Here is a 17,848-nt window from a genome sequence, read left to right as displayed (position 1 = left end):
GTAGAGCACTGCAGCGCTAACGCAGAGGCCGTGGTTTCGAATCCCGTTAAAGTCCCGGAATATTTTTCGGATTAATTTGCAATTGCTTAAATTGTAATTACCACTGCGACGACCATATCTTCATTTAAATCTCACTTGTGTTGACAATTCGCAGTATTAAAATAGAAATAGCAGCAAACTGAGGAGGAAACTAGCTATTTATTTTTAGCCTCGTTTTTCAGTTCCAGGAAACGAGACTTTGCAACAGCTGGGGCCACTTAAACAAATTTTGTTGTGGCGCGAAAGTGTTAATCCCGATACTTCACTATTTCAATCGCGCAAAATTGTAACCAAACAACGCGTGCCACCAAATTTCACCAAAATGAATTTTATAGGGTGTTTACAGCATATAAGCAAAATCACAAAACCTATCTTATTGGGACCAGAAGGTGGGAGGGTTAGGAGGTTTATGAACGGAGGGCCTTACAATCGGAATAGAAAAAGCTCTTCGAAACAAGCTGTAGCAGTGAGGATCAAAATACGTTTTTCATTTGTTTGTTTTCAATAAAGCTTCAAATCGTCATAATAAATCGAATTTCAATTTCATTACAAGCCAGAGAGGGGCTTATATCCTGGGGGGGGGGGGGGCTTATAAATATCGGATACATTTTTTTGTTTATAGGTAGATGGGCTTATTACCGGAGGGCTTATAAGTGAGGCGGAGGGGAGGGGGTGGGGGTGGGGTTTTAACCGGCGGTTTACGGTGTAAGAACAATCATCTTCGACGCCGACACCAGGTTAGCACCGCGACACGAATTTATGGAGTTGCCTGCGCCGGGTCCCCCCGGGGCCGGGTCATTGGCTCTCTCCCTTGCCTGATATTTTACGCCTTCATCTCTCCAGGTCTTTTAGCTCAGAAAAAGAAATATGTAATTACGTAACTGTTTGGCGGACGGAGTACTTAGGAGAAGACACCTACAAACATCTGATTGCTCTAGCCAGTATCGATTTAATGGCAGCGCTTCTGACGGTTCTACTAAACTCGCTGGTCATTTTTGCCATAGTAACAAGACGCCGATTGCAGGACAACACAACCATATTACTAGCCTGTTTAGCCGGGGCTGATTTGCTTACAGGACTGGTTGCTCTCCCCATTGCGTTCTCGGTAGAATTGAAGCGGCTTCTTGATGTTGGTCCATTCTGTCCTTTAGAAAAGACGTACGTAGCGACCGTTGCGATCGTCGGGTTTGCTTCGCTCAGTCATCTGGTCGTGATTAGCGTGGTCCGGTTCATTGCCATTAAATATCCCTTGAGGTACCAGGAAATTGTCACAGTAAAGAAGATAGTAATCAGTATTATCCTAGCCTGGGCTATCACACTTCTTGTGACAATCAATGAAACTGTTTTGGCTTCAATAGACAGTGAAGGGAAAGTCTACTCACTTTTCTTTAACGTGACTTTAATAATAAATCTTATCTTCGCAACTTTCTTCCTTGCTGCCATTTCACTCTCATACGGTTACATTTACTCAGAAACTCGCCGGCAGCTTAAACGGCTCAACACCGAACAGCTACCTCAAGAAGAAATTGAAAAAGTCAAAAAAGACCGCAAGGCAGCTATCACTTTGGCAATCATTCTTATTGCTTTAGTGATGACCTATATACCAATAATACTGGCTGCAGTTGCTGCTTCTCAAAACAGCAACGTACCGCCGCGTTTTCTAATCATCTTAACGAGCTGGGTACAAACCTGTGTTATGTTAGGTTCTCTTTGTAATCCTATTATTTACTGCTGGCGAATGAAGAAGTTACGCCGCGCATTTCTCGAGATACTACATCTGCGACAACCTGAGAACGCTGTGCCAGACTTTCAGCGCCATCATATTGAAACCGCACCCAGTACGAGCGCGGCTGTCTCATTACCCGCAGTGGAACTACCATCAATTGAGTAGGTCACTGCCTCAGGGGGGGGGGGGGGGGGGGAACCCATATGAAAGTGGCGGGGATGCTCATCGTCTCGCTTAGGAGTGTAAATTGTAGATTTTGGACTCATTTAGGATTTTGGGACGGAAAGTTACCATATTTGCCCATTCAGGTATTCCTATTGGGCCAACAATGTTGGGAGTAGAAACTCTTGAAAGCAGAGGTCCAATCAACTGGTTCTTTCTTAAAAACGAGAGTTCCAAAGACTACTGCAAAGCTGATCAGAACAACGTGTATTGTTTTTTTACAATACACGTTGTTCTGATCAGCTTTGCCGTAGTCTTTGGACTTCTTGTTTTGGCTGATTAGATCTCTTTTCTAGAGATCCAACATTTATAACCAGCAGGATGTTCGTCCACGGTTTTTGCAGTTAATTTCTTTTCATGGTTCTTTCTTGTGGGATCTCTAATGTAGAGATGCTAATGCCAGACGTCACTTGAAAGCTGAATGCGAGGCTGGCAGTACGGCAAACGGCTGATTTATTTGAGGTCAATATTTCGGCTAACAAAATTAGCCTTCCTCAGGGGCAGAGCTACACTGAAAAAGAATACTATAACGGCTGCTAAAATTTGAATTTAAATTTACGTAAGAGGTTAATAATGATAAACTAAAAATGAGAACAATAGATAGCATAATAGATAGGTAAATAAGGTACAGTTAAACGTTCGTCCTTGCGATTTCTGTGAATAAGTCTTTTCTTTAGTTGTTAATTTTTACCACATGTTAACCTATTTTATCACTGAAAAGTTCCAGATAGGGATGTGATCAATAAATGTATACTTGTAAATATAACTCCCAACAATGTTGGGACCTGCAATGCATAGTGGGAAGGATACAGCCCATAACACTTTGTACGCCACGTGTAATGCGCTTGCGTGGCCCCAACAATGTTGGAAGAGCTTAAGATAGACGAAAAATGTTTTCCATTTGTACAATTTTCATTTTTCATTCTTTAAAGCGTCTATTTTCGATTACGACTTCTACTACATAAACAAAACTAGTGTCTCGTACTCGTAGATGTGTTCGTCGTCGGTGCTCTCCCCTCCCCCCTAACCTCCGCACCCCGTGGGTTAGAGAGAGGAAACAACCGAGCTTTCAGATCAGTGCGAAAACTCTCTAATATTGGTTACCAGCTGCTACGTACCTAAAAAAATCAAACCAACTGAGTGTATACAATAATAAACATTTAATACATATTTAACCACTCTCCACCTTGAAAGTTTTGGGTCTTTATGACAATAATAATATAAATGACATTAAAGTGAAGCAAGGTGAACAAATTTTCTGGCTTTTTTTGGGGAAACAGGACAGGTGATACCAGGGAATGATCTGATCGGTCAGAATGCTCGCCTGCGAACAGCAGACGCATTTCCGGTCGTCGCTTCTCTCCCTCCGGAAAATAGCTATTTTTCGGAGGGAGAGAAGCGACGACCGGGAATGCGTCTGCTGTTCGCAGGCTATCAGAATGCACGAAAGGGACTGTTTGACGGCCGTTTGGTCAATGCATTTTGTTTAGTTTTAGGAATTACTCTCTATAACATAAAGGAAAGGAAGTTAATAAATCAGTCTAATGACAAAACTGACAAAATTACACATTCCCGACAAACAGTGATGTCTCCAAACGCTTTAACTCGCCGTTAAAAACAACGGTCTCAGATAAGTAAACAACAAAAAAGGAAAAACAGTTTTCAGCTCATCCGTGCCTCAACTTGTTGTGTTTCACGAATATTTTGTTGGGGTTATTAGCGTATAGGAACAGGAGAGAAATGCTGAGAGAAACACTAGCAGCAGACGAAGAGAACCCGTGAAAACTACCATCCGTTTTATCATTCTTCCAGCTTCCCACAAAAGCAAATGGTTTGGTTTGTTTTAGCCTGAGAGAACAGCCGACGTTTTGAGACGCCATCACTGGTTTCCGGCGAAAAGACGTGTGAGCAACGAGCGCAGAAATTCTGTACTGATGACCTGTCATTACCCAGATCTGGGTAGTACTTCTGATTGGTTGAAGCAAAATGTTCTTACGCCACAACCAATCAGAAGCGCTACTTAGACCTGGATAGTGACACGTCATTTCCTGCTCGTTTCTCAGACGTCACTTCGCAAGGAAACCAATGGTGGCGTCGCGCAATGTCGGCTGTTTTCTTAGGTTGGGCTTGTTTTATTCTCTGCGTCATCCCCGCTGTTCATGTCATTTGCGAGCCCGCTGCAAATACCAAATTGCAACTGTTGAACTGCACGCAGTGAACGGAACAGTTTTTAGTGGAGAAAGAAGCCATCAGTTCAGGAGAAGCATTGGCATTTGCGCCACTGCTGTTATTAGAAGTCTTGACAGCTAGTCCAAAATCCCATATCCTTACACTACTGTCCAGACCTCCAGAGGCTAACAGCGTCCCATCTGCGCTAAAAGCGAGACTATATACAGAATCCGAGTGCCCGCGCAACTCTTTAACCATACTTCCAGCGGACAGGTCCCACAGAAGAATGCGCCGGTCCTCTCCCGCTGACACCAGGTACTGTCCGTCGGGGGAAATTGCCAGATCGTGTATCGAACCCTTCAAGCAAACATAGATTAACTATTATTACCGTAAATCCTCTATTAGCTCCCCTGGGGGCATATTTATTTCAAACACCTTTGAGGGGGGCTTAATAGAGACGGGGAGCGTATTAGAGAGGGGGGGGGGGGGGCTTATTTAATTTAGCAAAGATGGTGGTATCAGCTCTCCATAAAGAACCAGAATGAAAAGTGGAAAAGCTCAATACAGGAAGTTGGAGTTCATACAGCTGAGGATCAAAAACAAATCCGACCTTCCAACACGTGAATAAACCATCCTGGATCACTCCACTAAAATGAAGTTTTACAGTCGTGATTGATTTATACAGTCTATCATCTATTTGTGAAGAATAATAAGGGGGAGGGGAGAGGGAGGGGCTTAAAAGAGAGGGGGTATTAATAGAGGATTTATGGTATATGATGCAAAACAGCGTAAGCCTCCTCCAAATGAGAATTGTATACCCAATAATGAAACCTTTACGGCTTAATAAGTGGAGATCAGAACCTATTTTACCCGAGGGACGGCAGGGAGAGCACTCCCCGATTTATCCTAAGCGCGTACCGTATTTACTCGAATAAGCCCTTTAAATGTTGTGCTTATTTGAAGGAGCCGTTTAGGAAAGTTGGACGTGAAAAAATTGTTTTACCAACGGTATTATTATCCGTATTAAACTAACAGAATTAACGTCTTTTGATTTTGTTTATATCAGGGCCGCGGCGCTTATTAACAATTTGTCCCAACTACGGCGCGCATTCGAGGGCGGCGCTTATTCAAGTAAATACGATATGTGCCACTTAACAGGGTGTGGTTTTCGGAGTCTTGAATCTTATACAGGCTATTCACCATTTCACATAGACCACAATGCACCACATTTAATAAAAAAAAAATTGGCAAAACCATCGACACAATGAAATTTGCAAAGCTGATCGTATGACATGAAAATTATCTTTGCAAGACGTCAACACGACACCGAAAGAACCCCAGAGCGAGGTTGTAGCCATAGACAGCTGTTTCGATATTATTGTGGCTCGTCAGGACAGCGCGTCAACAGAAAGAACAGAAGCTCTGCTGAGAAAATACCCGCTCACTCTATTTTAAGCCCTCACATCGAACTTCAACACCCACCGAACCACGCCATCTCACGTGTCTCCGGAAAAGCAAGAGTCCAAGTGTCAATCAATCAATCAATCATATCATTATTTCAATTCAGATTTTAGAGTACATTTCTGCTAGTATCTCCGTGCCTCGTTGATGTCTCGCAAAGAAAGTGTATAGGATGGCCAAAACCAACCTTAGAAACATGGACAAAACCACGCAAAATGAACAGCATATCGGATCTATAAAATGGGTATAACAATTGTCTTCGATTTCTCTTAGGACGACTGTAATACCCAGGTGAAAATAGAAACAATAGGGCCGTTTAAACGATGAAAAATAAGACGCGTCTTACATAGAACGCCTCCTAAATAAGACTCAAACTATCCCGTATAAACTGCATATTTCATTTGAAATTTAGCTAAGACGCGTCTTATCTAAGAACAGCCCCTAGCACCTGTTCTTCGATAAGTCGCGTCTTAATGTGCCGTTTATACGGGAACGTTTGCGTCTTTAATATTTAGGACGCGTCTAATGAAAGACGCGTCTTACTTTTCCGCGTATAAATGGCCCTAATGTTTATGCAAAATTTTGGGCGGTAATCAAGATGCATTAGGGTCTATGTGAAAATGGTAAATATACAAGTTTTTCATTTTCTTTTTTCCTTACCTCAACAAAATGAACTACAATTAAGCTAGAACCTCGCATTGGAGGAGATAACTAGGAGGGGAGGGGTGAAAAGAGGAAGGGTCGCTTAATCGACAGAAGTGCCCATTTGCTAGTTTGGCAAAGGGATGAGAGTTTATTCGGCAAGGGGTGGGCGATTACTGGCTGGGCGCGGTCGCTCATTGGAGGGTGTACAGTAGTAACGTACCTTATGTCCAGTGAAAAGCCTGACGCAGTTTCCAGATTGTAGGTCCCACAGTCGACATGTTCGGTCGGCTGAGGCTGTGGCGAGGTACGTGCAATTATGATGAAATTTCACGCACTGAAAAAAAAAGACATTTTTAAAATCTCTACAAGAAATTGTAAAATGGCTTGAGACGTTTTCCTTACTAGGCCCATTTTTTATCAGACGGTGTACGTTTTACCCCCTCTCCCCCCTCCCCCAGACCCCCACCCCCACTTAAGAGAGCTGTTAGCATTCCACCGTATGTTCCGGCAAGTCATCTGCTAACTAAATCATTAACTAAGGAAGAAGTGGCCTTGTAAAGTAAAATGTGGAGCTTCTTGCCCAAAGGACAATCTGGAATTCAAGTTTTGTTCGAGCCGTGTAAAGTTGAAGACTACAGAGTCACAAGCCACACTTTCTAGTTATCTGAGCACAAAGTAAAACTTACATCGACGTCTTGTAGGTGTCCTGCAAATATTCTTAAGGGAAAAGTATATTCAAAGTTCCAAAGCCTGGCCGTGCGGTCCTGGGATGCAGTGGCAAAGTACAGGCACTGTGGGCTGATGTCCAGGCTCCAGACGGGAAAATTATGTCCTTTGTATGCTACTACGTTGTTGTATGAATGAAGGCTCCACAAACGAACTGTTCAGACAAACGCATGAAAGGCAGCATTAGAACCTTTTATTATTATTATTACTTTTAGCAATTATTGGCGATTCTATAAGGACTGCAGAAATAACTGAAATTGTATGAAACAACGCGGGTGTTTCCAGTCTAACCGGGAAGTGAATAGAATTTGCGGACTTTGCGGCTGGTTATAATATTATAGTTCGAACTATGGCCAGATTTAAACACTTTAAGACTGGTACACTGCGAAAAGTCTTCCTTTTGCTATAAAATCTGTGCAAAGATTTAAACAAGTGAGCGCGTTATACGAGCACAACTTGCATATCGCGCTCGCCTTTCCACTTCGTTCCACATATGTTAGAGCAAAAGGAAGACTGCTCGCAGTCTATCACATTGGGAACTGAACTCCACCAACTGTTTTCAGTAGTCTCCTTCACACAGGCTTTCTCTCAACTTATCACTGGAGGTACACGGTTTTGAAATTGCAAGATGAGCCACAAATATGCCAAACTTTTTTTTAAAATTAAATATCATATAAAATGTTCTCAGCTGGACTTTGAACATATGAACATCAAGAGGTCATTTTTTGGGCAAAATTTCCACTCAGTTACGCCAAAGCAAAGCGGCAAAGACCCCTCAAAGGAGACAAACAGGTGAATCATATCATCGCACTCTCCCAGATCACCCAGCCCCAGAAGAATTCGAACTCACGCTTTGGGACTGGGAACATTGCGTAACTCCAGCCCGAGGGACTGCGAAGCAGTCTACCATATGATTTAATGCTGCTGTTTGAACTAGTCTTTTTTTCTGCGTAGTTTAAAATCTCGACTTTCAAAATTATAATGTGCTGTGTGGATGCGGCGCGCCGGTGACTTTGTCCTGGAAGAGGGGACAAGAGAAGACATAGTGAGGGAGGAACGAAAAAGAACCAAACTCCAAAGACTTTCCCGGGGTGGGTGGGTGGGTGATTGGGTGAGGAGGCAGAAAAGACGTTACACTTGATAGCCTGCGAGCAAGTTCTCCATTTGGGGGAGGTACGAGAAGTCACGCGAAAGCAGAGGCTACACATTTGACACAGCACTGCCCTGTTGAGGCTGATACTCTCCTATAGATGGGAACGTAAAGTAAGAGGAAAAACTCAGAATAAGGATAGTCTGTGTTCACGTTTTCTTCAGTTAGAGTTCAGTGTAAGGAGCCGGAGAGGATAAAAAGAACAACAACAACAACAAATCTACGGCTTGCTCTATCTAGCCTGTGTTAACTTGTTTCAAAAACATGCTTCGTTCAGCCGCACGTCCCCGTTCAATCCAAATAAAGGAGATCCCTTCGCAATTTGCCCCTCCCCTGACCCCCACCCAGAGCTGGCCTAGCGAAATCGAAGCGCAACAAAACAAGCATTTCACACAAAGATAACTTACAATTACGCACACTCACATTGTCATAACATATCTCACGTATTGATTCTTCAACTTAATAGTAACGCGACGCGATTACGTTGGAGGTCTTCTTTGCATGCACGTGCTCATATTGAAATACGATGATCACAGCTCGAGCTGTAAAGGACGTAAGGCCTCCCAACGCGTAGCTTAGCACGTGCTGGGATAAAACGAGTGAATAGGAGTCGCATCCGTTCCAAACAATAATTGCGCAGATGAAATTTCATAGTACAGCTTTGCACGTGTCGAGAGCACCTGTTATCATGATTTCCTCCAAATCTTTCCAAAAGGGCTTCAGTTGTTCCAGGTTTTACGGCTGCAGGAGACAATAATATTATGTAGTGGGACAATTAAATGCCGAATGTCCTACTTGCTTTTAGGGTTAACTACTTGAGACATCCGTTGCTGATTTTACAAGGCGGATTTTTCACCATACTGGAGAAAATGGTCGATGCCTTTTTAAAGACACTGTGTCCAATTGAAGAGTTTTCATGGAATCTCAAGGCTAAAGGTTAATTGAATTCTCTTTCATTAGGAATTGAGCAACCCTTTGGAAGATGAGGAGGGAAGCAAATTCTCCCTAGTTACAAAGAGAACACTCAGTAGGCAAAATTTGCGATTCTATAGTAATATCAATTCGATATTGACAAACAAAACGGTGAAATGTATTACACTCTAAGGTTTTTTCATCAGTAAAATGTATCCTAAGACTTCGTCTACAACAATGATATGAGCGCCGGAAATATCTTTTAATGTCAGCTGAAACAGAAGGCAACTCCCACACCACACCATATCCGCCCTCGTCAAGGGGAATATCACGACTTCGGTTTAAATTTAGCTTCTTCTTGGCTTTAAGTCAATGAGATGTAACATCATCGCACGGATGACAAACTACTCTTGGATTTCATGCAACTGGAAATCGTCTTCGATAACCGATCACCGACACTCGCAATTTGTAAGCACACGTATAACAATTCAGGACCTCTCTTTGCTCAGGAAACTAAATGATTATCATCTTTCTAACTCCTAAGGAAAGCTCGGGGCATGTAGTGCTCTACTACTACTAAAAAAAAACTGTCTATAAAATCTTGGCTTATTGGGACCTTGTTTTTTCCAGACTTTTTCCTGAGCGTCGTGAAGTTATGTTGTACGGACTTGTTTCTAACTTTTGAAATCGTTTGAGATTGTGGAGAAAATAAAAAAAGTGAAACCATTCAAATTAAAGCTACTGAGCTGCACATCAGTTTCCAGGGAACTGTAACTGATTGAATATGGCATTTTCTCGAAATTACAAGGAAAAAAGAAAGAGACAAAATACAAATGGAATGTGCTGCTCTTGTTGTTTGGGGCACATTGTTCTTATTTGAAAACGAAACTATTTTTCCAAGTTCGTGTTCAACATTTTGGTAAGTCAGCCCGGGAAAGAGTTAACATAATCATGAGCTGACTACTTTCACTGTCGGTCTCGAAAATCGAAGCAGTAGACAAATGTCATACTACAAGTAATCCTTGGAGATTCTTTCTGTGTTATACCAGGACAAAAGTGTTTGGTGCAAGACTCTGGTGGGAAGCAATTTTACAAGCCGCCACCAAGCAGTTCATTTTGGAGGAGTAGAAGGAGAATTGTACCACTCTACCTCACATTCATCCGTTTTTAAACAGAAACGTATGAACTGAAGAACGCTTCAATGGACGAGAGGTTTTTGTTTGAAAACGTACAAAAAACTAGTCGTTTTGAACTGAATAAAAGATAGATACTTCTAAACAAGGCTAATCTCTTTTGGAATGGCCCACTTTTTGCGAACATTTTTTTTTTTTGCCGTTAGGTAAGACGTTTTTGACATCACTGATCTGAACACGACCATTTTCTCTGATGCTTAAGTCTTACAGATGTGTTTGTGCAACGGCAAAGCCCTTCCATTTGGCTTCGGTGTGCAAGGATGGTACGTCGCTACTTGAATCAAACATATCAGTAGCTCACTATTTGGATTAACTAGATATTCAAAGAACACGTGAACAACAAGGTCAAGGCTCGACGTAAACAATTGAAACAGGAGAAGTTAACTGAGAAAAGGGAAAAGGTCACCTGTGTTACTTAATACCAGCAAAGCATGGCACGCGAGCTATAGTGCGATCTCAGTATAAACATTCAAATCTCTTCAAACATCTAACTGCAGTTTGCGAGGCTGCACTGAAAAGCGAGGAACGAGAAATCCGCAAGTCACAAGCACTGTAAGTAGCATGAATTTAATTCACTTACTTTATTCCCAACATGTTGAAAAGATTTTTTAGAAAAAGCACAAAAAGGGAGGGAAAAAACGCCAGCACATCTCGCTCAAACATGAGGTGCATTCGATTGCCAGAATTCCTCGACAAAGAAAGATTTAACAGATCTCATCTATCGAGTGTTTAGACACGCAGTGCTATGAAGATGTGAGTAATGCATATCAGCTTTGTATAGCCTGCAATACCCTGATGTCGGCTGTAACCCTGGCAGGGTTGCGGACGATTAAAGGCAGTGGATACCTGCCTCATTAGCTAAACAAGTGATTTTTACAGTTAGTTTGATGTAAATTCTTCTTTCGGAATACCTTTCTTACGGAAACGCGCCAAGGAAAAATTAGACCTCGTTAATTACGTCTAGTAACCCTTTAAAGCCTAAGATCAAAATTTGAATTCTCATTTGTTGTCCCTATTCATTTCCCACAGAAGCAGTGGGGAGAAGTTGATAAAATATCAAGCAAATTTTGTGTGATCATGTCCGTAACTCTCATGACCACTCTGTTTTACAGAGCATTGATTTTACAAGGAGAAATTTGATGTTGATCACTTTTAGGGCTTAAAGGGTTAACTGTTGTAGTGAAATCACTTGAAGCACTCCGCGCGAATTAGTTATGCAAGCAGCACAAGCTCTCACACATGCACACTACCCTGCACGTTTCCTGTGTTATGTTACACAATCTTCACTAGGATTTCCACTTGAGACAATTAGCTCTTCACGTGACTCAATATGTAAAGCTAGAACACTGAAACCTTGTTGTAGTTGGAAAGAAGGCTTTGACATGTAATCAGTTACCAGTATTATACACGAATCCCTGTGAAAAAATATCACCATTTCATTTGAGGCCAGTTTGACCAAAGTTAAGTATTGTGAATGACAATTATTTAGGAACGTTGTTGATCAGTTTTTCAGCCTGCTTTTGCAGTATCAGCTGTTTCCAAGTACATGTAAAATAAACGTTTTCACAATGAGAGATCTTTCTATATCCTACCCGGTACGTTAAGTCTAGAGGAGCAATCATATTCACAGCTTTCACTGCCTACAAATTTTATCATTTTCAAGTGTAAGATCTCCGATTTGAGCCCCTGTTCTCCATCCTGGGCAATGTTTTTTCCACCTATACAAGTCTTTTTAATAAAAATGTTGTTTTTCCGGCCCAAGCTAAATATTCTTATTCTTTGCCGATTTTAACGGCTGAAAATGTTCTTGAATTAGTTAAAAATTGTAGTGTATGACATTTACGTTTAAGTTACTTTTATTGAGTATCAATTACAGTTAGTGCAGGGTTTTTCGTTTTGTTGGCTAGTTTAGAGAAAGCAATAATTTTATACGGTTAAGTCATAAGCATATAATTGTACGTATTTGCAAATCATCAACACACAAAATTAATTCTTTTTCAAAATCTCAGACGCGGGTTTTTTTCTTTAAATATTCTTAAAATTTCGCCCCGATATTCTTATAAAATATATTCTTATATAAATAAAAAAAAAAGAGTGTATGCGCTCCATTCAATGCATTGATATTAATCAGGAAGTTTCCTTCGGATGAATTCGAAGTTCTCAGACATCTGACTGTTCCATGTCACTGGGACGAAAACATGCAAAAATAAGGCAAAGATAAAACCCGATCCTCCGTCATGGATAAAAGAGAAGTCAGTGATTATTTGATGCTGAACAAGGCAAGGTTTTAATTTTGTGCAAATAGCCTGCTCCTGGAGTTACGCAAAGACACTCAACAAAACCTTTTTTTTTGTCAAATCACATTTCATTGAAACCTCGACAGTGCCGCCTGTGAAAATAAGTGAGGAACTCCCAGCCGGGCGATCGGCCATAGGGTCACGTGCATGTAAAACGTGTCGTGTGATTATGTGAGCACTGCATTATAACATATGTTTTGACAAGTGAGCAGTCGCGTGCAAGACTTATCTTGGTCTTTCCCGGGGTCTTACCACCAAGTTTTTGTTCCGAAATTTTTGCCAAATTAAAATCCAAAAAAGCATCATCTTCAAAATAAAAATAGCAAGAGCCTCGCCGAAACACGTCTTTGAAAAAAGCTGTACCATAATTTTAAATTTCTGCACAACTGTATCATGTATACCCAGGAAACGCCCCCAGAAATGCCCCAAAACGAGCAGATGGAACAGGTTTTAACAACAGTGGGGGCTCAAACGTGTTTGACGAAAATCGTTTTGAACTGAAGTATTATACTTAGATCCACAAATGATCAACAGTTAGACTTCGGGATTTGAATTTTCCAACGTTATAAAAGTAGTTACAAAAATGATGAAATCAGGGTGAATCTAGCACCCCATCTTGATCATCATCCTTCGCACCGGAAGACGCACGAGGTCGTGTCACTTTTAAAAGTTGTAAAGTAAATGTTCGTTTTTAAGTAAGCGCGCACTTTGCAGTTTTTTCATGGTCTGGTAATACTTGGCAGTAACTTGTATTTTCTGGCAACTTGATGAAACTCGGCGGTTTCAAATAACCTGAATTTCGATAAATTAAAAATTTTAAAAAAGTAAATGCTGATTTTAGTTGAAAAGACGTTTGTTCACTGCCTATAGCTGTGTCGTAGATGAAAAAACAACAGTACATGTCCCTGTTTTAGGTCAATTCTGTGCTGAAGTCATTACTTGATGCCTTTAACCCATACACAAAATGCTCCTGTACAGGAAGATATCAAACATCATAATATTGTTTTGGTAATTTTTACAGACACAGACATTAAAACTTAAAAAGTTTCAATCCACGTCCATCCTTGGCATCCATAGCAGCAGAAGACAGGGTCACTTTCATTGCCTAAGTATAGCCTTAAATAACAAACCTTAAGCATAATTTTTGGAACTGAATTGATGCAAAGAGATGTTTTAGGTTTTTAAAAAGATAAAAAATAGCGTGACACACCCCCTTTAAATATTAACAGTAAGCTCGGATGTCAGCATACAAGGCCAACCCTGCTGCCACCATATTGGTCCATTTATGCGCTTACCATAACCAACCCAAGCGATGTTATGTGAGATGTGTGAGGCGATAACAACCAAGGCTCTGCTCTAAGAAAAAGCCCTTAATCTTAGTACCTGAAGTATCCTCTGATGCTGAGAGTAAAATTGAGCTGTCCGGTGAAAATTGTGTGCTGTAAACTGAGCCACAGTGACCTTGAAGAGAAACACACTCACTAGAGACTGTTTCCAGTTTAGATGATACTGAAACCAGGTCTAAAAGAAGAAAAAAATAAGCACATTATTACATCACTGGCTAACATGAAAATTGCTTGGTCTTAAAGTTTCTTCAGAGTACCAGATGCAAAACATCTGTGACTATGGTTGCAGCTTTGTTAAAGGTTGTTTCCGTAAGGTAGTTTTTCACTTAATCACATTTATTGGAGTCCCATTTTAACACATCAGTGGAATCACAAGCAACCCAGACTCAATAAGAGATCCTGCCATATTCTAAATGAGTGAAAAGCTTCTTGGATCATATGGAGAGACAACATGAAGGTCAACAAACAGGTGCTATGTTCAAAAAGGCATTAATAGTTTCACAAATGCAACTAATTTTCACTTACAGAATTCCTAAAGACTCTGTTACACCAGGTATGTCTTGCAAAAGAAAAACCCTAAGAACATCTACAACAGGTGGCTTACTGCCGTCCACCATGTTTGTGCTGCCCCTTCAAACGATCCCTAAAGCCTTTACATTGTACTGCAGCCCCGGGGGTTAGTTGGGTTAATTTTTTGCTGGGTATGTGCTGCTGGCCTCTCAGAACCCCAACCCCATTATAGTCTATTCTGTGAGCAAATATAAACCCCATCTTAGTGACTTTCGGGAAAATGTAATTTTTGCGATCTCAACTTAGTAACTTTCTGTTTATGCATCTACCTTATAAAGCCTTTTAACTAGGTCATCCGGAAATGACTTGACACATTGGTTAAACAACAAAAAATCTTCCCATTTTTAAATTCTCACCTACCTGAATTTTCCCATCCCCCAAATCCCAAAAATGTGCGATCCCATTCTAGTAACTCTAATGAAAATGCAACCCCATTATAGTCAATTGAGCCTTCGATACCGTATTTATTCGAATAAGCACCCAACCTCGAATTAGCACCCAACTCGAATAAGCACCCATCCTCAAGGCAGAAAAAGTTAATAAGCGCCCAGCCTCGAAGAAGCGCCCACCCCCTTCTCCTCCCAATCAAACTCAAATAAGCGCTCACCCCCACCCCACCCACTTAAGTGAATAAATTCTAATAAGAGACTTCCCCGAGGATGGATTTTCTTCAGAGTATTTTACAGAAACCTTGCATTGTTACTTCTTCGTGTTTTGTCATTAGCATTTATTGTTTTGTTGCAAAATAAACATGCCTCACTTGCTGAAAGTGGTGAAAAATTAATAAGCGCCCAGCCTCGAATAAGCGCCCACCTGCCCACTCTCAAGGTCCAAAAATTTAATAAGCGCCCAGGGCAGTTAATCGAAGAAATACAGTATGCGATCCCATCTAGCGGCACATCCCCATTAGCCTGTTACCAGGAAGTACCCCCCTGGGACTGCAGCTCTATAAAATTTGTAGCTGTTCAGTCATTCTAGGGCAACTTGAGTCTTTTCAAAATAACAAGGGCTTCAGTTTAATTTTCCTGAAAAATAATTTCACATGTAATTTAAGGCTCTATGAAGGTGAGAATACATTCATTTTTTTACTCCTCTCTCCCTCATATTTTCCAGTCTGAAAGTTTTAGATTTCCTTTTCCTACAAAATATTGCTTAACCTGAGAAGGAAAATGTGAAAAATTAAACTCAGAAAATAATAGAGAATTTACTAGATAAGCTTTAAAAAATTGTACATGAATGGATGATCAGTAATCTAAAAAAAACAAAATATTTATTGTAAGCTATCCTCAAGCTATTGAAAATTGTAGACAGTCATTGCTTCTTCAATCCATTCATTAGATACCTGAGGATAGCTGTATTTTAGAGATGTCAGGTTTTCTCTTGGGATGGACAAGCTTCTTAGGAGTAAGGCTCCAGAGCATGATAGAGGAATCTTCAAAACCACCGCAAATGAGTCCAGCATCCTTAGATACTGCAGCAGAACTCAGTCTTAAGAATAAGAAAACAAAAGCACGCTGTCAGTAAGATGGACACCACCACACTGGACACCCAGAGATGGTCTTTTCTCATATCTGTTTGACTGTCAATGCATTAGACTCCTCTATATCAGGAACGAAAAAAACTCTGCTATGGGCTCCTTCTCAAGCAATGCAACCAGACCTCAAAAACACCCTTCCAATTTTTTTCAACTTTTGACTTGGGTCAGTAAGTGAAAATCCATTGGCACTGCTAAGATAGAGCCTAAAAATACTAAATTGGCAAGTTTGAGAGTTACTTGTTAAAAGAGAACGAAGACAGTCTACAGATGATTGTCTGGTGGGGGGGAGGGGGACAACTTGCTTCCTATTCATGTTAAGGTACTCCTTTCAGCAGTGTTGATGCATCAAAACTTGAAAACAAAAGGTATGGAGGGGTCACATCGGGGGCAGATCCAGGAATTTTTCATTGAGGAGGTCCAAACTTTGGTGCAGAAGGGACTGTTGAACTTTTTAGTGGCAAATTACTTCTCAGAGACGACCACTTGTTTCTCAATCTGTGGTGCGGGAAATACTGCTTTGCGATCAGAAGTGAACAGATCATAGAAGGGTACCCAAAAACAATTACATTTTTTATATCCCTTGAACTAAGTTTAGTGGCAATATGCATTGCGCATTTCAGCCAGTTAAAAGTAATATATGATCCTGTCGATGTAAGAATTTCAGTCTCAAACAAGCGTCAGGTCTGATCAGGGAGGGGGGTCCAGACCCCCTGGACCCTCCCCCCGGGATCCACCACTGCATATCTCAAACATCACACAGGCTATAGGACTTGGCTTAGGCAGAAAAATGGTAAGAAATTTCTGAGTCAAAACGTGTCTCTGTGAAAGAGAAAATGCATAATTCACAGTGCTTAATTAAAGTAACAAAACTGAAACTTTCCTTTAGACAATACAAATTAATACCAGAACTCAAAGCATGTTATCTCCCTACCCTTGAGATGCATTTACAAATGTGTAAAAACAAATCGACGGTAAACATGCAGGTCCACTCCTAATACGTCCAATGCTTTCTCTCAAAGTCACCAAGTTTTCATTCTCTTTATCTGTCATGGACTTTGTTTGCTTTACTGTTCTTGTAGCACGGTGACTTGATACATTGTTCTCACCAGCATTATTTTCTATTTCATCACCATTTTGCTTTTGTCCTGGTTTGCTATGAGTGATTTCAAGGCTAAAATGTTTATTCAGTAAATGAAGCAGCAGCACGTGATCTCCACTCCTGAGATACTGGAGAAAGTAGGTGAAGACCTTATTGCTCAGTTTAACAACAAATTTACTGCGTCTAAAATTGCTAGCAACATCACTGGATTTCACACGTTCCAAATCAGTGATTACTTGCAAATGCTGTATTTCCTCTTTGTGCTCGATTGAAAATTCACCACTGTGCTTTGAAAAAAATGTTTGCGCGGGAATTGCTTGACCTTTTGCAACTATATCCAGATAAATGTTTGCAAACATTGGAAATAAAAACTTAGAGAGCTCTTGTCTATACGCCTGGTTTGTTCCTATAATAAATGACTTTAAGCTGGAGTACTGCTCGTCTAGGATGGCTGGTTCGCAGCTGTTAATGGCAAAAGAAAAGACATCGGTGATTCCAGTTTCGTTAGAAACTGTCGTCTTGAATGCCATGTCTTCCACCTTCTGTTCTGCTGTGAAATCCTTCAATGAACTTACACCCTCTGTGTACTTTCTCTTTTTCAAAAAGCTGTTAATTACACCTGAAACCTGTTCTTGCATCTGATTCTTTTCATTTGCGCTCATATTTTGCAGTACAACTTCTTATTTACTGCTCTATTGTAAACAAAAACAGTCAAATCACTCGTCCGCCATGGTGAAAATGGAGACAGAGGCAGCA

General features: G+C 40.8%; 2 protein-coding genes across 2 annotated transcripts; one reads left to right on the top strand and one right to left on the bottom strand.

Annotated features, from left to right (window-relative positions):
* Positions 1-991: 991 nt before the first annotated feature.
* Positions 992-1,930, top strand: LOC140934781 (trace amine-associated receptor 9-like). The gene has a single exon (XM_073384347.1). It carries the CDS (start codon positions 992-994, stop codon positions 1,928-1,930), a length of 939 nt encoding a protein of 312 aa, XP_073240448.1.
* Positions 1,931-3,427: 1,497 nt separating this feature from the next.
* LOC140933852 (TAF5-like RNA polymerase II p300/CBP-associated factor-associated factor 65 kDa subunit 5L) lies at positions 3,428-17,843 on the bottom strand. Its single transcript, XM_073383517.1, has 6 exons — positions 16,925-17,843; positions 15,799-15,944; positions 13,924-14,061; positions 6,949-7,142; positions 6,483-6,596; positions 3,428-4,513 (listed from the first exon to the last, which is right to left on the bottom strand). Exons 1-6 carry the CDS (start codon positions 17,752-17,754, stop codon positions 4,145-4,147), a joined length of 1,791 nt encoding a protein of 596 aa, XP_073239618.1. The 5' UTR covers positions 17,755-17,843; the 3' UTR covers positions 3,428-4,144.
* Positions 17,844-17,848: the final 5 nt, after the last annotated feature.

This window comes from Porites lutea, chromosome 4 (assembly GCF_958299795.1).
Source record: "Porites lutea chromosome 4, jaPorLute2.1, whole genome shotgun sequence".
In the NCBI taxonomy this organism is placed as follows: Eukaryota; Metazoa; Cnidaria; class Anthozoa; order Scleractinia; family Poritidae; genus Porites; species Porites lutea.
Note: the sequence above shows the minus strand (reverse complement) of the source record. Positions and strands in the feature narration are given on the sequence as shown.